The 26,784-nt window shown below is 39.5% G+C and overlaps 1 protein-coding gene across 4 annotated transcripts in view; it reads left to right on the forward strand.

Annotated features, from left to right (window-relative positions):
• The window catches only part of il1rapl1a (interleukin 1 receptor accessory protein-like 1a), a 175,555-nt gene that overhangs the window by 139,615 nt on the left and 9,156 nt on the right, over positions 1–26,784 (forward strand). For all 4 annotated transcript variants that reach the window (XM_085435744.1, XM_085435745.1, XM_085435746.1 and 1 more), the window contains exons 7-8: positions 15,308–15,440; positions 20,802–20,947. In XM_085435744.1, coding sequence (XP_085291870.1) covers positions 15,308–15,440; positions 20,802–20,947 — 279 coding nt within the window. The remainder of the gene's footprint in view (positions 1–15,307; positions 15,441–20,801; positions 20,948–26,784) is intronic.

Consider the following 26,784-nt stretch of genomic DNA (forward strand, 5'->3'; position numbering starts at 1 on the left):
CGAGAGTTTAATCATTTTGACCATCGGTGCAGTCAGTTCTGATAATAAAACAAAAAACTTAATGAATTGTGAAAGCGACAGATATGGCATCAAACCTACACAACCTTACAATTGTTTAGCCTCAGTTCTAACCTTTCCTAAAAATAGGAAACATGCCGCAGCATTTCATTGTCTTTTCTTCTTCTTTTGTTTTTTTTCCTTGTGCATGTTCTAGGCCTTCATGAATGTGCAGCACCCACAGATTTCTAACATTTTCCTAACAGGGGTAATGACATTGTTTGATAGAGTGATGAGAGCTCATGCATTGGACACAAGCCAGAAGTGGTTACAAACATTTGATCTAACTATGGTGCAAGCCATCTTTTAGGACTCACCTCCTGATTTGGACTGAATATAAAGGTTCATACATCCACATTAAGGATTACAATTAATTAAAGATGTATAGATCTTTAATCAGTGGACTTCAGCAGTCTTTATATTAACAGGAGAAGAAAAGACACATTAACCATATTTTCTGTAAAACACTGTTTCACTGAAACGACACTGCAGACTAGAGTGTCTGCTAAGAGTAGCATCCAGAAATTAACCTGTTCCCAGTGTCTTATTTATTATTCATATTATTTCATGTGAATAGCTGGGTCGACCATGCATTTTGCAGACCAGCATCATACACAAACTTTACGTCCTGTGCTTTCTTTTTAAACATCCTTTTGACTTTCGATGTCCCATTCCCAGCTCCGCCTTAATTCCTCTTACATTTTCTTTTACTTTTTTTCCCCACAGTACTACAAACAAAACTGTGTGCATTCATGAATAACGAAGGTACAACAGGTCATCCATCACGCAGATCTGCATTGCAGTGGTTGTTGCTAAACTTCTGGGGTGACTCATTTGGAATCAAAGAAACTTTGCCTTATAAATCAGCGAGTACTTACTTTATAAATGTAGGTAATTAAAGTTAAATAACTTAAAATTAAAAAAAACTTCCTTTAGCAATTTGAAGCAAATCACACAGTGCAAATTCTCCAAAACTATCATTCAGATTTCTATATTATAAATAGTGTTACACAAAAAAGTTAATTAATAATGTGCTTAATTATTCTTGCTCGGCTCTATATTATTATTTCTTAAAAATATGAAATACAAATTTCCATCTCAATAAAAAGGTTGAAGTATATGTCTACCTCTTAACAATATTTCCCTAACTGATAAAAATATATATATTATTCAGTTCTATTCTAGCTTACTTTACCACTATTAATTACTTCATATTATATAAATTATATTACATACACTTGTATTGTAAGTGTATTTACCTTATTACTAAATACTTTTCCAAGTTGTGACATTATTTGGTTTAGCAGCATTCAGAGACGACAGGTTATGACATTTGGGTTAATGTTGAAAAAAAACAACAACATGATATTGTTTGAATACTGGTAAACAGATTGTGTTTCCAATCACTCTGGACCTTTTCTGAATAAACCAAGCCATGAGTTTTTATTAACAGTAAAGCTCACGGCCTCATTTAAAATGCTCTATTCACAATTTAAAAAAACAAATATATTTGGGGAAAAGCTTAAAAAATATCCAGTAATTGAACAATGTATTGGATGTTTTAATCATATATGCTGTTTAAAATAGTTGCGTGTAAAGTTAATTTGTCAAATAAATGGTTAGCATTAGCCACCGATATCAGGACAAAGGTATCAAAAGCACCTGAGCTGCAAATTACACACACGCAGTAAGTAACAGTTGATTTGTTGCCACATGATCCCAGAACAAAAACAACTCTGTTTGCTCGATTTGCTGTTTGGCAACAAAAATCGCCATTTTTTTTGATCTGCTGTTCATGTGTTTGTTTATGACTGGCTGCCTGTTTGGAGAAAAATGGATGCTGGTAGCAAAAACTTTGTGATATACAAACTATGTGTTGAATTTTTCTTTGGAAAAGCATTTATTTGGGTGTTGAATACAAAACAAATGACTTTTTTGTTTGACAGCATACAGTAAAAATGATGACAGCTTCCCAGCTTTAACGACTCCAATCCGTTAACTAGAGTCATTGCACATAAAAACAATTAAAAAGCTTAACTATATTATATTTAGTGTATTTCATTGGGCTGTGGCACTTCATTCTCATTATTGTTAGGTCGGCTGCTTGACCTTTGTGCTGAGCATCTTCATGACAACTAAAATCCATATGTAGTTAGCAAATATTTAGATCATATAACATGTCTGTTTTAGAGTTAAAACATCATATTCACATAGTCAGGAAACAGATGAGTATCACTATTAGATTAATAGAAAGAAAGGTACTTTTTAAATAAAGATTTTGTTGATGTGAGCATGAATTGCACTTGCTAACTGTGGTGTAATGTATTTAATGAAAATATAACCAGAACGTAGGTAATTTCTGATTAACAGCCCTACTTTAAGCCAGATTTTAGAAATATAGGACACGATGTTAATCTAATCTGTCTATTTTATGCATTGTAAATTTGTATCTTTATGAAATAAACAGTTGCTCCAAGCACATGCAGAGCATGAACACATGCAATATGCTGTTTAGTTTGCTTAACCAGTTGACCTAATTTACACGCATTTATTTGCATGCGGATGAGCACTCATGCAAGCAAACAATGTTCATTTTTTGGTGATAATTGAAAGACTTTTTTCCCCCAGATTGTGGATAAGCAAAGTGCACTTTGCAGTTACTATAGAAACCAGATCCCAGTTGCATTCTTCAAAAGTATTGATCCCAAGGACCTAAAAAGTGAAAATAGGATATCATGCAATGTGTTTAGTTGCCTTCCAAACAAAGTCCTGGCAAGGACTTGTAGTTTGGATCGTCGAGAGAATAATCTGTTAGATTTCTGACAGTTAAGAAGTGACATTGTTACAGTTAAAGGTTATGGTCAAATTGACAGAAACTGAATAAGAATGACTGATGAGCCATCGAGATAAGGATTTATGCAGTGCAAGTCATTTAATCTCTTTTAGAGAAAAGGAGGCACTGATTGATGCTGTGCTCACCCCATCGCGTGATGGAGCATGTGTATTCTTGTAGGTAGACACACACACACACATGCAAATACACACACAAATCAAACCCATCCTGCCTCTCACAGGAAATCATTGCAGTAATTAACGTCCTAGCGCGCTCCCTCATTGCGATTCTGATTGGCTGAAAGTCACAGATCCCTCAGGTATTTTGCAAGAGTGAAATTATCCCAGTGCTTGCCAAGTACCATGGGACACCATCAGCCTGTGTTAGTGTGTAAACATTTCTGTTTTCCCCAGTGCCCCTGTCCCAGTGTCTCCAGCCCACATGGCACAAGTCATTTGTCAGCCTTGATTTAGATTTCTCAACACATAGGCCTCCTGCGGCCGAAGCTCAATCTGCGCTCCTACTCAAAAGCCCAAAATTTACCGGACATGGTCTTGGCGAGGCAGGGGAGGGTTGGTGTGAAGAACTGGATGATGAGTCATAAATTGAAAAACAGAGAAAGAGTGGACAATCGAAAGAAGCGTGAGGTGGGGAAAAAACAAAGAAAGTGAGGAGGGGTAGTGAAGTCTGTGAGGTGGTTTTGACTCAAGTGGTATGTTGAGATTTCAGGGTTAGGCTACAAAATGAGAGGGTGAGAAAGAGTATGGAGTGCTAGAGGTGTGATAAGAGGCAGAGCTGTGGAAGTGACGAGAGGAGGGCACCGCTTTGTTATAGGAAGGAGTGTGTGTGTGCGTGAATGTATATTTCTGGATGTGTGTGGATGTGCTTTGACGGGTGCATAAAAAGAGGGAAGGTAGAGGAAAAATGGGATTTTGGTGATGCTGAGAAGATGAGTGAAAGCTTTAGAAGAAAACTCAGAGAAAGACTACAAAAGAATGACATACAGAAGGTTTATCTCTTCATGAAGTGGACATGTGGGATCTCTAGAAATGAAATAAAAGAAATAGTATTAACCTCTTTTTGTGTCAAGGCAACAAACCCTTTTTTTTCTATAGCAAAATTACAAAGCTTTGATTTCCTAACTAGCTTCAGCTTATCTGATATAGCAGCAGATGTTCTTGGGGATCATTACATTATTCTGTTTTACTGTGTTCAGCTATAATTAAAACAAAAATTTAAAATGGAAATTTGGAGAATGCATAAATACCTCCGGGTCTTTCATCTGTTATTCTTGCTATGAATGTTGATTTCATGACATTTGTGTGAATAAAAAGTGACCTGTTTCAGGTTTTGGAAATGTGTTATATTTCTTTTTGCAGGTGTATAATCTGCATGCTTTTGTTTGAGTTCACAACGCTATACTGAAAATCATTTGCACCTGGTCATATGATTGCATCTGCAGAAAAGAGTGAACTCTCCTTACCATGGGGTCAGCACAAAGTTGCATATCTGCAACTGCTAAAAATAATTTGTCTTAGACTCTGAACAATGTTTCAGCCATTACAGTCACTTTCTTCTCTACCCTGCTTTTGTTTTAGGATGTGTGCGTCTTGAAAATATGCTATAACGGTGTACTTTCTTGGTTTGCTGAATAGCCTGAGAGTCCTAATAGAGTTATTTCTAACTCAGTGACCTTTTCTGTATATGTCCTGCTACCCACTGAAAAATCCACTGCTGCATTACTGTGGACTTTGGTGAAGAGGCACTTAACATTGCATCTATTCCCCGACTTTGGTGTTCCTCTTGTCTCTTCAAAATCCCTAAAAGCAATCAGGACTCAGCACAGCAAACCTTAAATTTAAATTTAGGCCTCAATTTGTTTGATCATTTCTGTTAAAATAAAACTTTACACTGTTGCAGAATCGTTCTTTTTTCTGCAGTTTATCCATATTTAGTTTTTTCTTGTTTTAACTCATTAACACGTGCCTTTCCTGTCTCATTAATACCTCAGCAGGTTTACTACCCTTCCCACGCACACAGAGTTTTATCCCCCCGCCCCCTCCACACACACACACACTTGTCTTAACTTTAAACTACTGTATGACACCTACTGTGTTACAGATTATTTCTTACAGCTCTCATTAATTCCAAACAGAGCTCTTATAGCTGGTTTGTATAAGAGTAGAATAATCATATTTTGCAATCATTTCACACGCCTTCAATGATTCTTATTGAGCTTTCTCAAAGCCCAGACAGCCTTTAACTTAAAACATATTTTAAAAAATGTGATCATATAAAAATTAAGCTTTCTTTAGTCTGTTTAAAATACATTTTTATACATTCTAAACTTTCTTGAGGCAGTGCTTTGTATTTTAGGCTGGATATATGGATGTCAGTAAGGGAATAGAGGGCTTTTCTGTTGACATAAGTTGGATGACACAAATGTTTGAATAGGATTTGATAAAGTCACTTGGGATACGGTTGGTTAACAGTGATGGTCTGTGCTGGTGTGACCTAACCTTAGATACTGAGCTCCGGTTTTAATTGAGTTAGTCAGACTCCGGTTGGTATTCCGGTCAGTGGGTCAGTGCCTGCAGCCAGGCCCCTGTTGGGCCATTCGTTAAAGTGATGTTCTTCGTCAAGTGTTCAAATCTCACCATTTAATTGGCATCCAGTTCCCTGGATAGGAGCCAATTACAGATCCCTCTATATTTGACTTTGTATCTCTGTGCTTATCCATTAGCTGCAAAGTTCTTCTATCATTTTCCTCCCTGCTCCTTTCTTCCTTTTGTTTCTTTACATTATTGTCGTCCCAACACCTTCAATTTTTTTTTTCAAAATAAACGGCAAAGTGGGAAAAAAAGCTTTCTCGAGGTTCCTAGAAGGCAGTTTATGACACCCACTGACACTGAATGAAAATTGCATTTATTTTTTGTCTCTTTTTGACTATAAAAGGAGATTTTACATGAACTCAGATTAGTAGGAAAAGTGATTCCAAAAACCCTCTGGTGTAAAATGGAAAGGGGAGATGTGGGGCCGTAAGAAATAATAAGACATGGGTAATGAAGGCACTTTGTGAGAAAGCAATTCTAAATCGAGTGTGCAGAAAGGTTAGAAGACCAAAGGTTTGAAACGTGGGTGAGTCGGCATGTTTTGTGAAATTTTATTTCTGTTCCCACGGTGGACAGTTTCATACTGGATGATCAGAACGTTGAAAAAGCTGATTTTTGAGAAAAAGTTGGGGCATGAGCACTTGTTGCCACACTGATAAAAGAACATTTATTAAGTTCGCTATCACATAATCATATAATCCCCCACAGTGCCTCTTGTGGTATAATGAGCCTCTGTGTTTCCCTTCCTCGGACAAAGCACCTATTATGTCATCAAAAAGGGACGCTTAGCAGATGAAAGGGGAGATGAAAGCGAGGGCACCAACTACCTGTTCACAAAGGCCGTAATTTTTACCGGTAATTAAAGGCTTACATTTCCCTGATGGATCGTCGGGGGCCACAGAACAAACGAGGAGAAGGAGCAACAGAGAGGGAAAGACGCAGGATTCTCCTCTGTTAAAAGCTCTCAGGCTTGTAATGGTAATTAAGGGCTTGTCTCTGGAGAGGGCACGATATTAGAGCTGCAGAGAAGCTGAGGTGGCGGAGGGGGTGGGCCCTAACTCTTTTATGTTCTCATTGCCCTTACTCATTCCTCCACTTATTCTGCCCCAAATCTTCCAATCCATCTTTTTACTGTACTTCTCACCCCTCGATATCCCCCGCCTCACACCGACTTCCGCAATGCAGAGCAAAAGTAATCAGTTCAGCCAACGTCATCGTTCCACATCAGCTCACCAGAGTGCTACGAACAAATAGCCACATCTTTACATACAGTGGAGCTTTTTTCACAGATTCCAAGATGTTCGAAACGCTGCACAAACAAGCGGAGGACTTTTCAGTTTGTCAGGAGTCAGAATTTTGTTTTGACCCTCCTCCAAGCAGAGCCAGCTTTGATTGCTGCTCACTGTCAATATATCCACCAGGATCCTGATGTCATTACAGTACGTATCTTTACTGTATTCTCTGTCCTGACGGAGCCTGCTGAGCTGCTGCTACCTCGCACGGTAGGTGTAGTCATGGTAACCTGCAGGCAGCTAAAGAATAGAAATGTTGACAGACAGATTTGGACTTTCCTGTGCTCCAACTCCCCACTCCTGAAACAGTAAACACACTTGCCTGCTTACGGTTCTCTAGAGATTTCACCTCCTGCATCGAGAGATGAGCACGGACAAGAAGCGGGATCAGGTATTTTTAGCAAAGGGGACTGGAATGAGAATTTCAAGGAGTCACCCGGGAATGCTGAATAGCTGTCATTCACCTTCTTTTCTCAATGCCGCCGTTGTCGTTACTTTCCGGCTCCCCTTACTCTTCCTCTGTCTCCCATCCTAGCCTTGAAAAAGGCACGTGTTTAAGGCATTCTACAATGTGAGTGTGGGGTGAATATGAGGCTGGATATAGTTTACAGAGTAGGCGCGCTCAGAAAATGTATGGCCTATCCATTTTTAACTACTCAAAGGGACGTTATTACATGTGCAACACGTGCACACACACACAATACACATCACAATGCACCAGCCAAAGAAGGTTTGACATGTATCATAGTTTTGTTGTTTTCCAACTTGTTCACTCTCTTATCCTCTCTCTGTGCAAAAAAGGATTACACAGTACTGTGTGCACTTTTTCATGCTTGTTTCACACCTTGTGGGGGAAGAATCATGACTGACAGGACTTGTATCAGATTCTCCTGCAGAGATATCCACAGGAAATCTTCACAAACCCTTATTTCTCTCTCTCTCTCTCTCTTTCTCCCGCTCCCTCTCTCGCTCTCTCTCCCCTTCCCTCCCTCCCCCTCATATATGCATATGCACACACTAACACTTTCTTCTTGGCCATTTTATTGAAAGCTTAAAATACCCAGACTCCGAAATTTAAGCCTGTGTCTAAAACTAGGCTGTGGGATATTGCTGTTTGCCATAAAAACCTTGTACAATAACTCAGCTTTTGGTAGTTTGTCCATTCGGATGGATTACAAGGACCTATATAACAGTGGGGAGCAGAACGATTCTATTAATATCTCAGGAGAAAAATATATTGCAACAATGATATTGTACAGCAAAAAGAAAAGAAGGGAAACACTGCATGGCTCAGAGGGCTTATCTGAAAGGTGCTTTTCAGTGCAGCAGGTGAAATCTTTAAAAAAAAAAAAAACGAGTTGTAGAAGCCCTCTTATTTCAGGTAAAATTATATAGTTCAAGTTTATTCTTTGAGGGAAAACAGACGAGTGTGTATGCGCTCTAAGTCTTCTTTGGGGGTCTGACAAGAATTAAATATCAGCCTGTGGTGGCAATCAATCAACACATGTGCTATGATATGTAACCCCTGGAAGGTGCGCAGCTTATTAAGGCTGTATTTAGGTCGGGTGGGTTTGAATATTGCAGCAAATATTGCCAAAGTGTTGATGCGGCTTCTGCTTTTGGATGCTTGACTTTCACTGTACAAATTGATCGACATGTTGAGTTTGTAGAAAGCTGTTTTCACGTTCATCTGCTCCACATGCACATATGGGCCAGTGCTTGTGACATCACAACCGACGTGAAAGCCAGTGATGGCTACCCAAAAAAACAAATTACACAAGCACAAGTGTAAAATTGAAATCTTTCGTGCACAATACTGTGCGTAGGGCCCTTTATTTTTTTATGTGAGAGAATAAGCAGGTGTGTTTGAGAGTGCTCTTCTGTTTTTAAGTGAATAATATTTGTTGGGAACCTGTTATGGACAGCGTGCCCCTTTGGGGTTGCTTCAGGAAGGGCATCTGGTGTAAAAAGCTGCCAAATCAAATATGTGGAGCTAACCGCTGTGGACCCCTTGTGAATAACGGAGCAGCTGAGCTTTATAGCAGTTCTTGTATAACATTGTAATTAAAAGTCCTCCTTCCAGTGAACAAGATGTATGAAAGAAGATTATACATGTAGCTGATTCCCTTTTCTGAATGAGGACGCTAAGATGGCCGGAAACAAGAAGACTGACTGTCATATTAATACATTTTTATTCTGCTGTTTTTGTTTGATGTGTATGATTTTATCACAGTAACAGCATTTTTTCATTGTCAATTCCATGTTTTCTCTACACTTCAAATAGTCTATTTATTATTTTAGGGCCACCCCTTCCTAAAAATTGGCAAAGTGCATCTTCAGGGTGAGAAAAAACACTCACATGTGATGTGCAAGACTGTGCCTTACCTTGAAAACGAAGTACCGAGAAAACAATTGTGCTGAGGACTAGAGTGTGTTATGAAACATCAAACCCACTCTGAATATGACTTTTTCAAAAGGCTCTCCGGATTGTTTCTTATCCTACAAATAAAACATGATGGTGGCTGTCACACGCAGTAACAGCACACAACTCCGCTCTAAGCAGTGGCACGAGAACGACACGTGTATTCAAGGAGAATGAGTTGAGACGGAAAAGAAAGAACTGACACGATGTGTATGTGTGTGTCTGTTAGTTTCTAATCATGTTCATATATGCATAGTGTTATTGTTGGGGGGGGGGGGGGTTCTGTCTGTCTGTCTGTTCATTCATCTGCCCCTCTGTCGGCGTATCTGTCAATCTCGCTGTGTGCTCTGTGCATCTGTGCTGAGTTTGGACAGCATCTGCAGAGTGTTTTCTGTGCAAGGTTTGTTTTCCTCTCCTCTGGCTTGGAAAGTATTCCTCTGTGTGAATCTGAGTGCCAGCTCTGTGAGGCCTAATTATCCCAAATACTGTGAAATCAGCTAAACATGCACCAAGAGTTGATGCAAATCAAATTTATGACCCTGTGCAGCACACATTATTTTATAGTCTTTAAAAATTTGATCAGCATTTCTGGTTTCACTCAATCATTTATTGCATTTCACAGTAAAGGCCTGCCCAGCATGAGGGTTGGCTTGTTTTTTGGCTGCTAGGTTTCATTCCACTATATTGTCTAATAAAGAGCTTCTTTTGTGATCCCTTTGAAAAGTAAAATGTGTACCTATCCTTATTTGACATGAATATATTTAGTGTGCTCTAAAAGCATTCAAAAAGCTCATTCATTAAAGTTGCTGTAGACATAAGTGTTTCCCAAATAAATGTAATGTAGTATAATGGGCATTATAAATTCTAGTGGCTGGTAAAAACTGAACAGCTTGTTACTTTACAGAGGTTTTGTCACAATGTGCCGATAAAGTAGATATTTAATCCACAGAAGACAGAAAACGAAAAATTTAAGCTGCTATTAATTCCCTCACCCCGAACCAGTCACAGTAGATGGCGGCCCCTCAATGACCCCGAAGTTTTCTTCCTGTTAAATAGGAGTTTTTCTTTCTCCCTGTTGCCAAGTGCTTGCTCGTAGGGGGTCACGTGATTGTTGGGGTTTTGATATTGTACGGTCTTTACTTTGTGATGTAAAGCACTGATGTTGTCACAAATTGGCACTATGCATCCATCCATCCACTTTCGCTTATACAGTTCAGGGTCGCAGAGGAACTGGAGCCTATGCCAGCTACCATATGAAATTAAACATTGAAATAAATTGAAAATTTATTTAATTTCCCCAGAAGAACAGTTTGTAATCTGAACCCAAACTGTTTAGTTGCAGTATATATGTATAGCATATATACTGGCCATTATTAGCTATTTGCCAATATATCAGTATCAGCATTGACAACACCCAATAAATCAACATTTATAAAGTAAAGATGAGTTGGTAGAAACACTCTTCAGCCGTGTCATGTGTTTTCATGTTGCATAGTTTGTCCACCAGAGAGCGCTCTGCAATTTCCCTGTCTGCAACACATGTTTGAAACACAACAAATACAACAACCAGCTAAACAGACCAGAGTCAGAGTGTGAAAGAGTCAAGCCACAACTAAAGATTATTTTTCCTAAATAACTAAACATACCAAATGTTAGGCAAATTTGTTTATGTTTTGTGTATTTGAAAGAAAAAAATATGAGTCGATATATCAGTATGAGTTTGACTCTGTTTGATAAATGCAGCCATTGTCTTGATAAAAGATTTGAATGAAACCCAAAGTTAAAAGAAACAACTGGTTTGTTATTTTAGTGGTAACTTCTTGCCAGTACCAATTTTACTGATGACATGACTACAAGAATTACCAACACCCAAACTAATGAAAAGTAGACATTGTGTATGCAAACTTAAAAGGTTTTGTACAACTGTTTCTCTATTTAAGCCGTTTGCTGGTGTGGCTACATTCTAGGACCTCTTAAAACATCATATTTTAAGTTTTTCAGACAGACAAATAAAAGATGCCATCTCTGAGAAAGGCATGTTCTGAAAGCTAGATTAATAAGGGCACTGGGTCCACTTTGTATAACTACATCCCATCGCCTCATGTATATACCCAGCTATAGTAATAATAGGGTCAAAATGTATTTTTATATTATACTGTTCCCTACCAAATATTTATTTGTTGCTATAGGAGGACCAAAGATGTAGTCTGTGTGGAAGACTCATAGAGACATTGGGCAGAAGTGGGAAAAAAGGGGTGGTTCTTAAGTCTAATTTCCATCAAGCGCCGTGACCAACTCTCAGCCGAGGGGAGGATGTCAATCACTCAGATTACCGGTACATGGATTTGTTCCACACCCACGCATGTGTGAAGGCAGTAACAACACACAAAGACATGCACATAGAAACGCACACTCAGGCAAACACTTAATCACGCTCTTGTGCTGTACAAGACGCGCATCCACTCAGCGGGGGATATTTTTCACGCCTAATCTTGCCAAGTCTTGTAATGGCACACTTATTTATGAACTTCAATAAATTAAAAAGAGATTTGAATTTTTGAGTTTTCACCAAAAGCTAGAATGCTTATTATTCAGGAGACATGGATGGTGGTGGTTGGTGACAGGTATTAAACCAGTGATGCTGTTACATATTATATACGACCTGTTCCCTTGAAAGCTTTTCTGAAGCCAAATTTAACTTTGGAGGGTTTTCCTGAACTTATCTTTTGCCTAAAAATTCAGTAAAAATTCACTCTCAGAGTCAAAGTCAACACAGAGATCATTAATGGAAGTTTCCAAATGTTACAAACCTCTCTGAGACTAATAACAGATTATAATAATAATGATACTGCTATTGGGTTTGACAGCATGAGAGAGATTTTGAAAAGCTGTTCCTCCTTTGCAGCTAGTACAAATGATCAACCTCATTGTTCCAGTTCTGGTTAATAGTCCTCCTACCATCTGCTCCAAGTCTGGCTGGCTTAGCATCATAATAGTTATGGCAGTCTTGCCTAGCTTAAACAGGACATACATACATATATATATATGCCTGGGTAATACTTATATGCATTTCTCTGCTGCCTTGCAAAGAGTCGTCCACCTTTCTCTTCACCTTGCCAATTAAAGCGCAGCTGGAGGTATGCATTGCACATGTAGCACCAGGGGAGCGCAAGTGTCATTTCAAATAACTTGGGTGTTATTTCAGCTGCACACTGAAGTGCTGAAAGAAAATAAGCCTCTAAAGGTATAAAAAAAAAAAAGCTGTTCAGTGTTCAATGCAGGCAGAGAACGTGGTGCATGTGACCCTGCAGACAGTACTGAACGCCATGTAATAATCAGTCGGGATGAAATTACATTCAAATATCCAACTTCAAACACACGTACAAATCAGATGTTTTAAATGGCGCAGACGATCTTTCGTTTATGATTTATTAACCAATCTTCTTTATTTTTAATAATAATATGAATAAAGATTTGTAAATCTTTATTCATATTAAAGGATAAACTTTCAGTCTTGACTTTTAAGCCAAAATAAACCAGAAGAACTGAATCAGCTAAAAAAAATCATATATCATCAAAAGCTCCAAAAAGCTGTGTAGTGCACCGCTGGTATTATTTGTTCAATCAGAGCCTCAGCAATGTTTTTATGTATTACTTGAATGTACAGGATGAGCTGATAATGCAAGAGAGCACACATGTGCCCTATGAGCACTTTATCAGACTAATTGGCCACCATCCTGTAACAAAATGTCCAGCTTTACACTGTATCGACTGTGACGATGATGTTGCAGGTGCAACACCACCCACCGGCATTCTGGAAGTAACAAAGGTGGCTGTGAGAGCGTTTCAGGGAGTGCTGCATTTGGACTAGAATAAGACAGCAGGAGGCCTTCAAGTGTTTCCTGTGATTCCCAGGCAGCTCAGTGGAGACTTCCTCTCCAGGCAGCGGCTGCTGGCAGCTTGACATTCCTAGTTTACAATTGATCTGAGGGATATACGAACAGCAGGGGGCAGATTTATAAACAGAGGAAAAGGTAGATACTGCATCTGGGTCACACACAGAGACACGGAGTTGCCTGTAATGTGTAATTTTGTGCCGTATGTGCATGTTAAAAAATTGGATCTGATTATATAGTAAAGTATTTTTGTACCAAGTTCTCTGTACATGTGCATGTGAGTGGTTGTGTTTGTATGTGTGTGTGTTGCACGCAGGAGGTTCCTATTTTGTAGGTAGAGCGTGTAGCCTTTGTAGAGCCCGGCTGTGCACAAATACCAAGCTGAGAGAGGCTGTTGAACTTTGGAAATGTCAGACACGGCTCCTCACAGACAGCGCTATCAGTTCATTCCTGGGTGTCCTCCCATCCTCCTTCCCTGCACGCCACAAAACTTTCCTTATGCTGAGAGAGAGAGACCCGCTGAAATCTTTTGTAGCTGTGTCTCGGTTGTTGACAGGAGGAGCACAGAGAAAACGAGCTCTTAGTTCAAACACAAACAATCTTCTAAAGAATAACCCTTGTCGGCACAGCTCTGAAGATGTGTGACCGGTGGCACAGCCGGGGCATCCCAGAAAAAGGTGGTGGGCTACACTGTGGTGTGCAGTGGGTTCAAAGATCACAGTGAGGGAACAAAGAAAAAATCCTTGTATAATATGTAATGCAAGAGAAGAGACTTGCAGTAAATCCTTAAATATTTAGTTTTGACTCTTACAAAAAAGATCTGACTTAGACGTAGTTGCTTTTGAAGTTGGTGTTAAGTAGCAGAGTTTCCCTTGGATTCCCAACACAAGTGCTGTAACATACTAATCGGGATTAACAAATGCAAACCTTGCACTGCGGCTTGTAAATCCTGCTGCGAAACAGGCAAAAAGCATCTGCGTCATCCCCCCAGCCTCTTCACGTCTTTCTCCCGGCGCTTCCCAAATCACAGATCCGACTCTCCTGAGAGGAGTCCCCACCCACTTTACAGTATGTGCTACGGGATCAAATCATATGTATATTGTTTACACGTCGCTTGTGGTTTGCCGAGATTACTGCGCTCTGGGCGTTTAGTGAATGCCACCTCGCTGGAACGAAAAATAAATGCATTCACAGTGTATGCCAGCCACGCTTTAGCTTTAGTTTAATACATGCAAAGTTCATGGACACTGAAGTTCTTGCATGATTGATGACGTGTTGCCAGCTTTAATCAGCTCACAGTTGTGCTGCTTGTAATATTTGATTCATTATGTATATATGTATATTTCTTTAATTTATTTATTTATTTATTGCTTTTTATCTCAGATTCATTTATGATTTATCTCTAGGCTTTCTCGAATTATAAAAACGCTGCCAGCAGCTTTAGTGCGGTAGATTTCAACTGAAACTTTTTTAATTGGTAGTGAAGTATCACCTTTTCTTCCATGCAAATACTTGCCCTCTGTGTTGAACCACAGAGATAATCCTTTCATTCACAGAACCAAGAATCCATTGGCTCCCCAGTGACAATTACTTCTTCCCTCCACATATCAACTCGCAGCAAACTGTAGTTGTTGACTCCTCACCTCCCTTCATACCCATCAGCAGCTCTAAATAAAATGATGTGTCTGTCTCCGCTCACTTCCTTTTGCCTTATTTTTTCCAATGCACTGTCTCCAGGGGGATTCTGGAAAGCTCTTGAGTGCCCTCATGTGTTCATTACTTGCTTTATGATCAGTGTGCTTTGTGTGTGGCCAAATGGGCATTTAAAGCCGACGTTGAAAAGAAAGCCTGTCTCCTTAAATAGCAGACGCACATCCCCCAAACTAGTTGAGGATGGGCATATTTTCACTTTCCCTCATCAGACGGCATTTGTGTGCAGATTTGCAAAGTGTGTATTTGTGAGTCTATGAATGTGTGAAGTGTGTGTCACACCCTATGTGTGTATGACGCATAAAATAAAAAGAGTTGGTAGAATTGGAGTATCTGTGCGATATCACTGACTTTAAAGCCCTGCATAGCATTTGACACAATATTTTTTCAGGTTGTGCATGTGAGCTGTATGCCTTTAACACAACAGCAAGACCATCGAGCATGACAGCATGTCATCTCCTGTTTTGTTTTGTGGTTTTTTGCAGGAAGCGCCCTGAACCTTACCTGCCGGGCATTTTTTGGCTACAGCGGCGATGTCAGCCCCCTCATCTACTGGATGAAGGGGGAGAAGTTCATAGAGGACCTGGATGAAGAGAGAGTCCAGGAGAGCGACATCAAGTAAGGAACACAGGGCTACAAATCACCTCCCTGGACTTGGCAGTAATGAGGAATTAATAGCAGATGTAGATAAATTTACCCCATAATATTAAAGGACGATGCAAATGGTTTCGCATCTCTTAGCCCATTAACTCCAAATTGCATACACTAAACCAACCATTTTCCAGAGATGTATTCCCTGCCTTCTAAGCAGCTGCTCTTTTCAATTAATTACACTACAGCATGAACACGATGCAGAGGCTTGAAATTTGTTAGAAACTGTAATTTATTTGTTTTATTACCTCTGATATATTTTTTGTCAGTTAAAATACATTATTGTCCTGTGGACACAAACACTGCTGTACAAAAAAATGTAGATGAATGTAAAAAAACAATGTGAGGACACCTTCAAAAGTTGGCCTATAAGTCAAGTAATTTCAGTCAAAGTGCTACAAAAAGAAAAAAAGCAACCCTGATCTAATCGATATTTGGTATCTCATGCCTCTCATGCCTGGATGCAGCTTCATCTTCATCTCTCTTATTGTAATTAGGCTGTTATTTATGATCATTATGAAAACTAATAAAAATGTATGACTGAAACATTCAACATTTAAGCGTTCCTCATAATAGAAATGTGCACTCATAAACTCTTTCTGTTAGTTTAGAAAAAAAAGAAGAAGAAAAAAAAGTTTTGACTTGAAATCTGGAAAGAAATCGTGGGGTATTAAAGTGGTTGCCTGTGTCTTACTGGGAGCTGCTGTCTCTCCATGACCAGCGCTTTTCCCTCTCCTTATCTCTGACAGAGCAGGATGCAGCACAAGCCCTGAGAATAGATTGAGATGATGCTGAACACATTTGTAAAAAGCAGTTTATATAACTTCACCTCGCTTAAGGTCTTTGTGCAACATTGCAAAGACTCCACTGACAAGCCTCGCTCCGGAGGCTGTGAGACATTTAAAACAAGCCCATCTTCGTGTCGCTCCCCTCCTAGTGGTGTAGCACATTTAAACAAGGCCATTCTCTGGTCCATGTGCATGTTTCCCATTAGAGCTGTTTGGAGAGGCTGCAGCTCCTGGGAGACAGCCCTGTCAGATGGTTAACAACTGCCATTTTTCACACCGCCACCACTATGCTATCTCCCCCGCTGCACCCACCTAGAGCAGCATGCAGATGGGCCATGGGGAGCTGAGGAGAAGTGCTAGAAGGGAAAGAGAGAAAGAGCGGGAGAAAACAGAGAGGAAGAAAACAGGAAAGACGAGTGAAACGAGTTGAGAAATATTCACAAATCAATGAAGAGTAAAGTGAAGAGGGATGTTATCATGAGTTGTTTAGCACACTGGTATGAGTATGCAGAAGAAACAGATTGCTGTTTAACCAACCCCTCTCTGCCCCTGCCTTTGTCACCAGGATTCCTCCACTCGCTGGCTGAGGGGTGATCATTTTAATAATTTAAATCATATTTCATGCAGGAGATCAATAATATATCCGATTATCCACTTTCTCCTACTGATGCTGCTCTTGAAGGATTCAGCAAACGACTTGATTTTACTTAAACGCACACAGCCAGACATGTATGAGGGTCAAAAAATGACAGGAAATTTAAAAAAAAACCAAGTATACAAGAAGCTAAACACAAACTAATCAGTGCTTCCCCTGCAGTCAAGCTCTTTCTCCCCTTTAAATGATACGCTGGGCATGTTTTCTCAGGGTTACCTCGCTTTGTCAGCCTGCCACCCACATACTTTTATTACTAATGCATCAGCAGCCAAACTTAAGTTTAGAGAAGAGCACTCATACCTTGAGAACAGACTTACTGCAGGCTTTTATTTACCCAACTCTCAGCCTATTGATTTGGTGGAGTTCATTTCTGTGGCAACCCGAGCCCATAAATTCTCATTTGCGCCATTGGGACTGGGCTGTTGCTGTTATCATGGCATGGATGACTAGACATCAGCATTGTATGCAGAGATTAATAAATTAACAAAACAAATGCGTCTCAGCATAAAAAAAAAAGGTGATCAATACGTTATCGAGTGGCTTCAGTTGATGTTTTGCAGGTGTACGTGCACTTGAATATATGAAAGAATTGAATACGCTGGAAATTGATCACTAAATGAGCAAACACAGAGGTTTTATCAATGAGGAGGGGAGTGGATGTACAAGGGATAAAGAAGAAGCCATAGCTTGAGAAGAAGTTTGCAGTTTACTCCTTCTGCTGAGGCTATATCAATAAACTCGGTCACTCGTGAAAAAGCAGAGGGCATCCTGCAAATCCGACCCTGATGTACCAAAGTAGGAACAACTTCCTGTGTATCGGTATCCCAGCCGTTATGTGTCCTTCAGCTCACATTTGTGACTATGACCCTGTTTACACTTGGTTTTAAAATGTATGCTGGGTGACTGGGTCACAAGTAGAGAGCCAAGATGTGTCATCATTTCATTAGCCTCTAAGGTTTCCAGCTAACCACAAGTTCAGCCTTTGTTACTGTGCAAATTCCACTAGAAGGTGAAAGGACAGCATTATTTTGTCTGTCTGTTGCCATTCAAGCGTAAGATCAGCAAGAGCTAGCAAAGAGAACAAAATGTTTGTCCTTCAGTGTTGGCATATTTACTACTACATCCTGATACGTTGCTCATGTTAGGACACATTAGCATTTACAGTACAGTGATATGAGGCCAAGTGCATTTAAAATCACCTCAGCAAAGTGGCCTGAATGACCGGATCAAAGCAGCACCTTTCACGATGTTGTTTATTTATCATTGTCCACATTTTAAAACCAAGTGTGAACTCCATTCAAGGTTCACATAGTCATTATTCATCAGGTTCAATGGCTGTGTTGTGTCACATGGTGTAAAATGTGAAACAGAAGACACCACGCCACTCACACGCTACACTTAAAAATGAATAATACTATGCTGTGAAGCTGCTCTGTAAAACTGTAGTCCAAGAGTTAAAGCTAGAAGTACTGATTGGAGAAATATGCCCACAATTACTGTTTTCCCATGAACTCCAGACAGTGTTGGGGGTAAGCTGGGTTGAGATGCTGTCTGGAGTCTGAGTTTGCACTTTCCCACAAGGGGAACGCAGCAGGAGACGGTCGACTTCAGTCACATTCTCACTTCAGGAAATATTGGTGCTGCCCAGACGGAGCATGCAGGAGACAGGCTTGCTGTGAATTCACCTGACTATTATCTGAGCTATTCTCATGCACACGCTACCAAACATTAAGACTTTAATGGATACTTTATTGATCCCCATGGGGAAATTACTTGTTTTTCTCTGCATTTGACCCATTCACTCTGTGAAGCAGTGGGCAGCCCACTAAGCAGGCGCCCGGGGAGCAGTGTGTAGGGACGGTACCTTGCTCAGGGGTACCTCAGGGTAGCCGTTAAGTGGATTCGAACCGCCAACCTTCCGATCATGGGGCGACCACTTTACCTACTGAGCTATCCCTGCCCCTGACCAGGGAGTTGGCGTGTTAAGGAACATTTAATGTCCGATCCCATTTATTTCTTCACATGCACCCCTGGCAGTGACTTTAGTTATAGAGAAATGGACATGGCCAGTAAAAATACTCAGGTAGGCTGTGATGTCTAAGCAATGCTCAGCTGATATTAAGTGGCCTTAAGTGTGCAAGAAAATATGAACAAAACAGGATGGAGTTATGCTTTTATGTTGTTTACACCAAATTCTGACCTGAACATCTAAATGTCACAGCAGAAATCAAGACTATTTTCCAATTTTGGTGATCCCATGTAAAATATAGCCTCAATTTCCTTTTCTTAGCTAACAAGAGTGGAATCAGGTGTTCTCTTCTCCTGTTGTAGCCCATCTGCATCAAGGTTGGGCATGTTGTATATTCAGAGATGCTCTTCTTTGGTTGTAATGAGTCGTTACTTGAGTTACTGTTGCCTTCCTTTTCAGCTGGAACACAACACTGGTGATTTTATCTGACATCTGGCATGAAAAAGATGTTTTTGCCCAGAGAACTGCCCCCTAATGGATATTTTCTCTTTTTCAGACCAGTCTTTGTAAACCATGATTGTGTGGGAAAATCCCAGTACACCAACCACGCCAGATTCAGAGTCACTTTTCTTCACAATTATGAATTTCCTACTGAACTGATCAGATTATTTTTTCCATTAGTTGACTGGTTAATAAATATTTTTTAGAATAGTGAGTAATGTTTCCACAAGTTCTCTGAACAATTATCAAAGTAGTTACCAATGTTTTTCTTAGATTTTTTATGCAAAAGTTTTGACTTGCAAAGTAAATCGTAAAATGCATTCAGGAAACATGATTTTGGGACTTCAGCATCTTAACCGAGGACGGTTTGGCATGCAAAGTGGATGATCCACCTTAAGTGTTGAGCCACAGTCCCATAGTACACTGCTTGAGTAAGCAATACACAGTTATGGTTAGGGTCACCACTGCTTTCTGGATAGACCTGATTTATTCTCATGCCTCCTTCTCACTGCGCCTATCCTACAATAAAACAAACTCTGAATCATCAGTGCTGCCGCCGCCTCTTCACACACGGCCCATGATGCACTTTCAATTACAGATGCCAATTCTCCCAACAAGCTTTCCTATGTGCAGTTTATCAGTTTGAAGGTGAGGGAGAAGCGAGATGCTTGAGAGTCATTATCCCCCTCCCCCCCTACACATTTAAACACAAACTCACACATGCAAACACTCTCTCTCCTTTGTCCTCGTCCCACTCCTTCTCAGCACAGTAATGATAAACACACTCACATACAAACAGAAGGGATCTTTTTCTCATTTGCACTTTGTTTCCTCCAAAGAGTCATTTGTGTTGAGGGTGCTGTAAAAGTAGGCTAAGTAGTGTGTCCAAGGTATGAGGGAGCATTATCTCCCTATTCGCTCCTCCATCAGGCTCAACCAGCCCAGCGGGGGACACTCATTTACTTTATGGAATATTACTTTCTCTCCTTCTCGCCGTTACCATGGCAGCTGCTATAAAAAGATTTTCTCCTCATCGCTATTATTTGATTTCCTCCCGCACAAGCTGAGGAAGATCCCTTATTGATTTTCATTTCTCATATGTTTGAGTGCAAAGAAAGAAATTAACATACCATGAAGTACTTAATGTAACGCAAAAGGGCCTCGATCAAGATACATTTGTACCACAGGAAAACTATTTTGTATAGCTTAACCCTTGGGATTTGCAATAACACCGTATCTGGTTAACGCTGACTGATGTGCTTCGGGTCATGACTCCTGAAGACCCCATCACATGCTGAACATGAGAGTTTTTGATCTTTTTTTAATTCCATCAACTCCAAGTCACTCCCCATCCACCTACTGTGTTTGATGCTGAGAAGAATTGTTCAATACCGTTTAAATTGTTTGTCTTGCAGGGTCATCAAGGAGCATCTTGGAGAACAGGAAGTGGCCATTTCACTAACTATTGACTCTTTAGAGGAGGAAGACCTGGGAAATTATTCCTGTTACGTGGAAAATGGCAACGGCCGTCGCCAAGCTACCATCCAGCTTTTCAGGCGGGGTAAGTGCTTATTTACATTTCCTACTCCAAACTTAAAGGGACAGTTCAACCCCACCCCCCAAAATAAAAAAATAAAAATACTGATTTTTCCTCTGGCATGTAGTGTTGTTCATCCATGTACATCATTATGGTATGAGTTTCCTCATTTTCCACATATTGGCTGTAAAGATGTCTGCCTTCTCTTTAGTGTAATTGAAGTAAATAGGACTCGCCTTGTGGTCCAAAGAAAGAACACATTTCAAAGCAATATAGCTTTTCAAAAATGATGACTACAAATGTTGCTATGATCAGGTTATTGTTAAACTAGGTTTTTATTTACTTCAGAATGAAAAGAAGCATGTGTAGCTCAAAGTATCTGCTTTTATGTCTCCGGACAGGGTTCTTTGCCAATTTAGGGGGTTGCTGCAAGGAAAGGAACACACTTCAAATCCTTTATGAACAGCTATAGCTACAAGCAGACAGCAGGAGCAAGAATGCATTAAATAAAGATAATACCAGAATCAGAATTGATGAACAAATGGGTAATGATCAATGGGAGAATGTGGATTTAATTCTCCAGCTCTTGGAAAATTATGAGCCAGATGAAAGTTAATAGAATATCTGAATGATTAAACTAATTTTAATTCACACTAATTCAGATTAATTGAGACTACCAACAATATTAACTCTGAGGCAGTTGAACTTAGGCTTGATTTCCTATTGATTGTAGTTATAGGCTGGGTTCGTTCAGTTCACAAGCGGGACTTTTCAGGTCATCCAACAGCCTAATGATGGAGTAGATTCAGTAGGGTGCAGCCGTGAAATCTTGAGCATGTGATGCAAACAGACCTCAGCAGCTGATGTTGGCCCTCAGTCTTTTAGAGCTGATGTCAACTGGATTCTGAAATAGTACGTTTTATGGCTTTAACATTCATTTTAGAATAAGGAACAGCTTTCCATATGCAATTAGCAAAATAAAAATTACACCTGACTGCAAAAAAACTACTTGGTGAGCTAAATGAAACCGAATATTATAAAAGAGTTGAATATGGTGTGAGTCAGTCTTTTTATCATGCTGGTCTCATTGGGATGTCCTCTAAGGTGTGGCCAAGATTATTTGCGCCACTACGAATTCTGGGGCCACAATTGTTATTTAAATAATGAATTTTGTTCAACTTTTATTTGGACAGATCCAACCACGAAGAACAATCTTCCTTCCAACCACATAAATAAAGGCAATAGAGTTTGTTCAGAAATATGGACGTGTTCAGATGTATATGAAGAGAAAATGGGATTAAAACAGGAAGTGTATTTCAAAGGTTTATAGACTGCATCATCAGAGTATTATATGGATGACTAATCGTCATAACATCACTTCCAACATTTACAACAAGAAGTGAAAAACTGGTTTAATTATTAAATTTCATATTCCTCAATTAAATCAATTTTAAGTCAGGAGTTTCAGGCATTGTGATAATTAAAGTTTAACAAGCCTGAATGGATTATATAATATTAACGTCTAACAAGTTTCACAATGAACAAGTAATCACTTTCAGTGAATAAGTCTATTAACACTTCATTTGAAAAGTTGTCTACTCCAGGTGTGCACTCATATTTGTGATTGAAACATGAGTGATATCTCCTGTGTGTGTGTGTGTGTGTGTGTGTGTGTGTGTGTGTGTGTGTGTGTGTGTGTGTGTGTGTGTGTGTGTGTGTGTGTGTGTGTGCTTTTAAGAGAGAAAGAAATGAGGTCCAGCAACAGAATATTAAGATATTGGTATTCGCTGTCTCTTCCTACTTAAAACGATGAGTCCTATAGAAGTTTTATTAATTCTTTTCAGCTCTTGCAGTTATAGAAATGTTTCCTGATGCTGAGCTGGGGTGTTTGCACAGTCTTCTCTAACATTACCCAAATACTAACATACCAGCCATTTAACTAACAGATTGAAATTCAATTTGTAGGTTAAATAGCTGTGTGATGGGAGAGAAGTAAGTGCATTTTATTTCTATAGCACATTTAAAACTAAAGTGCTTTACATGAAAATAAAATAGAATAGAAACAGGTTCCTATCGGCAACCAATCCAGCAAAGTTCTAGAAATGAGCATTTTTCAAGTTTAGATTGAAAAACAGTTACAGTTGATGCTTGTCGAGGGTCACTTTGGAACTAAGGTTCAACTGTGGGATAATCGGGAGTGAGAATCAGGCCATTATGATCTTGAGTACATGGACGCAATATATCTACCACATATGCAGGTGCAAGACCATTTAAAGCTTCAAACACGAACAGTGCAGCTTTGTACTAGATTATGCAATGCACAGGGAGCTTAGTGCAAGACTGCTAACACTGGACTAATTGTAAGTGGGCAAGAGATGAGTAACTCCACTATGCATTCCAGTAGTCTACTTTAGACATAACAAAGCCCTTTCTGGATCTTGTTTGGGGGTTTTGTTATGTTTTTAGTCTGGAGATTGTTCTGAGCTGGAAGAAACTGCTCTCGACCACTGCATTTATTTGTCTGTCAAATTTCAAATTTGTGTCAAACATTGTCCCAAAGTTCTTAACCTGTGTTCGTCCAGCTTGTCATTTGTATGGTAGGGAGATGGGAGGACAGTAAAAGGCATATGGTGGCATGCTGGTCTGTTAGATGGGTTTATTTCTTCCATCCATCCATTCGCTTCCGCTTATCCTTTTCAGGTTGTAGTTTTATTATAGTCAAGAATATGCAGATATTTGTACACTTAACCCAAAACTGGATATTAAAATAATCTTGATTGATTAAAATCCCTGTGGGCTTAAGGAAAATGTGTGTTAGATTTGGGGGGAAATCATCCTTTTTCTTTTTTCTTTATATTTAGTTGCTTTACATTAGAAAGCATGATATTATTTTTTCTGTTTGCCTGACAGTAAAGCCTCGTGACATATGAAATAATTGAAGCCTGGCTACATCATTTCATCAAACAGAAATATTCTAATTGATTTGCATGTTTGGTTTTTTTCATGTTTCCCATCGGCTGTGTAGCTATTTTGGTGCTCTAGTATGACTTGTCAGAAGCTCTTTTCACGCACTGGTTGTCATCCTAAAAGAGAGGTAATTTGATGGTTGTTTAAACAGCAAATTGGTCCTCAGCTTCTCCCAACAGGCCAATAAGTCCAGCATACAATTACATTTTATGCTGTTATATGTCTGTTTCCCCACTTTAATCTCTGTCTCTGCAATCATCTTTTGTAGACAGCCATTTTAGCAGTTTTCACAGACTGCAGACAACTTCATTTAGCTCTCTTTGTAAAAGCAGTTGCAAAAAAAAAGGATGCTACAAAAAGACTTCAAGGCAACACCCCCCCCCCCTCCTTCTCTCTCTCTCTCTCTCTCTCTCTCTCTCTTGCTTCTCATCCACATCTGATGTTTATTTCATGTTCTATGCTCCAAGAATGCATCACTCACAAGCCCTGCAGCAGGTCTAATATCTCTGCAGGCTCCCTTTCCTTCCATCTCGAAAGAAAGAGAGACATGAAAACAGAGAAGGCAGAAAGGAAGTGGGGGTCAGTGAAACATAAACAACTTCAAGAGTGAAGATTATTGCTGATAATGAGTTAAAAGCATTACATTTGGTTACAGTTGGAAAAGGCTGGTAAATAGCCAATTAGAAGCCCGAGAAAACATAGCTGTTTTCCACAACACACTGTCGACTGCTGCTGAAATGAAAAAAACATCAAATATAATGCACAAGCCAACATAAAAGATCTGTCTTTACAAGTTAAAGAGCTGTTTTGAAATTTGCCATATACACTTAATTCCCATGCCTCTAAGGTAAATACAAAGCTTAGCACAAAGACTGGAAACAGTGAGTTGAAAATTGTTGAAAATTAGCCAAATCATATCCACCCACATAGCTTCTTTTATAACTCTTACATTTTGTTTCTTGTATTTATTAGAAAACAAGACATGACTGGTAAATGAATGTTTAGATGTGCTTGAGGGCAGATTTTGTTACTCTCAGAAAGCAGCTTTTCCTGTTTTTAGCAGTTTAGCTAAGCTAAGCTAACTGGCTGCTGATCATGAGTGTTGGTCTTTTTCTTTTACTCTCACCAACACAGATTTAATTAGTTATCATTTTGTAATTTCTCATAACCTACTATGTCTTCGGTTAAACCTATTTTAGAATAATAATCATTAGATCCAGAAAGTGTAGCTATAGTTAAGTGACTTTTAATAAAAATAAGATTTTATAAATTCACAGTATTTCTGTTATTACTTTAATATGTACCTTTGCTGTGTCTGGGGTTATATATAGAGTAAATTGGCATGCAGCCTAGAGAACGTAGGGCCACTGTGCAGCATTACAGCCCATAGTGTGACAGAGAAATAAAGTGAACCTGCTCTAGCTGAGCCTACCAGGTAAATGCGGCTTTAATACACACCATAATTCATCCTTCCCCAAGCTAGGTCTCTGGGGAGATGAGAAGGAGATAATGGAGAGGAGAAATGAATGGAGAGACAGCAAGAAAAGTGGGCAAGGAGAAGTAAGAGAACTCTGAAGAGAGTGGGTTATGATGGCGAGGTGAGTGTCAGCGTGATGACTAAACTAAAGCCTCTTGTTTTGAAAAAGCCTCCATCCATGTCCAGAATTGTCCCAGTCCCGCTATGGATGACAGCCAAAGTGCAAAGCTGTGTCATTGCTGCACTGCTCCAAAGAAATGAACCCAGTTTCTCATTATCTCCTTTTTTTCCCTGTGTCTCTCTGCTATGTGCCCTCTCATTTTTCCCAAACTCATTATGAGACTCGTGTCTCTGAAGATTGATTCTGCTCCGCTCTGAGCCGAGCGCTGAAAATGCTGATGATCGTCCAGATTTCAGGCAAATGTAAACGTGTAAAAGTGCCTCATTCTGTGAGTTTACCTGAAATAATGAAACAAAGAGGCCAGTGTTTGAGGCCGGCCTGATGAATACTGTCATAAGAGTGTGGGTAAAAAGAAAGCAAACACTTTTTTTTCTAAAAGGACATAATAATCAGGACATAATAAAAATTATCTAGTCCTTAAAAATCTGGCCTTTAACGCAACACATACTCAGATTAGCAACAACACATGACATAGTACACTGTGTCATTATTTATTTAAGAAATAAATTAGCCAAGTTGCAGAATCGGTGTGTGAAAAACTGAGTACACCCTACTGCTTCCATAACAATTAAGAGGGTAAGAGGTGCTGCTAATCAAATGCAGCTAATTACCTGATAATCAGCAGGTCTGAGCACCTCTATAAAAGCATATGTTTTTGACTATTTGCAGGTATGGAGCATTTAGGTGTGTTTTAACACACTGACAAGGAGAAAATTTTCAGCAATGATCTTAGAGAAGCAATTGGGAAGAATTAGTAAGTTATTTACAAATACTTTGATTTTCATCATCCTACAGAAAGACTATTGGAAAACTGGGACGACAATTCCCATTCCTTCTTAGGAGTGAATATACCAGCAAATTTAAGTTCAGAATGTGTAATGTGCAAATAAACACCCAAAAGTGACAGTTTGGGCTCTACAGGCCAAGTTCAATACAATACAATTAGTGATAGACTGAATATCTATGGCTAGGTTAAAAAAAAATACCAGGATAATAATAATCTGGTAGCATGGTTGAGATTTGCAAATTTGCATTGGAATGAACCACTAGACTTCTAGAGCAATGTCCTTTGGAGTAGTGATGTTTGGCCATAATGCAATGTAGCTTAATTAAAAACAGAGCATATTAGCAAATACTTCATACCAACTTTCAGCCACGGTGGTGGAGGAGTGATGATTTGAGTTTCTTTTGCAGGCACAGGACCTGGACACCGTGCAGTCTTTGACTTGCCTATGA

The sequence above is a fragment of the Copadichromis virginalis genome, linkage group LG16, assembly GCF_057382275.1.
Source record: "Copadichromis virginalis isolate Kocher_CV1m ecotype Utaka linkage group LG16, C_Virginalis_male_GT1.1, whole genome shotgun sequence".
Lineage (NCBI taxonomy): Eukaryota > Metazoa > Chordata > Actinopteri > Cichliformes > Cichlidae > Copadichromis > Copadichromis virginalis.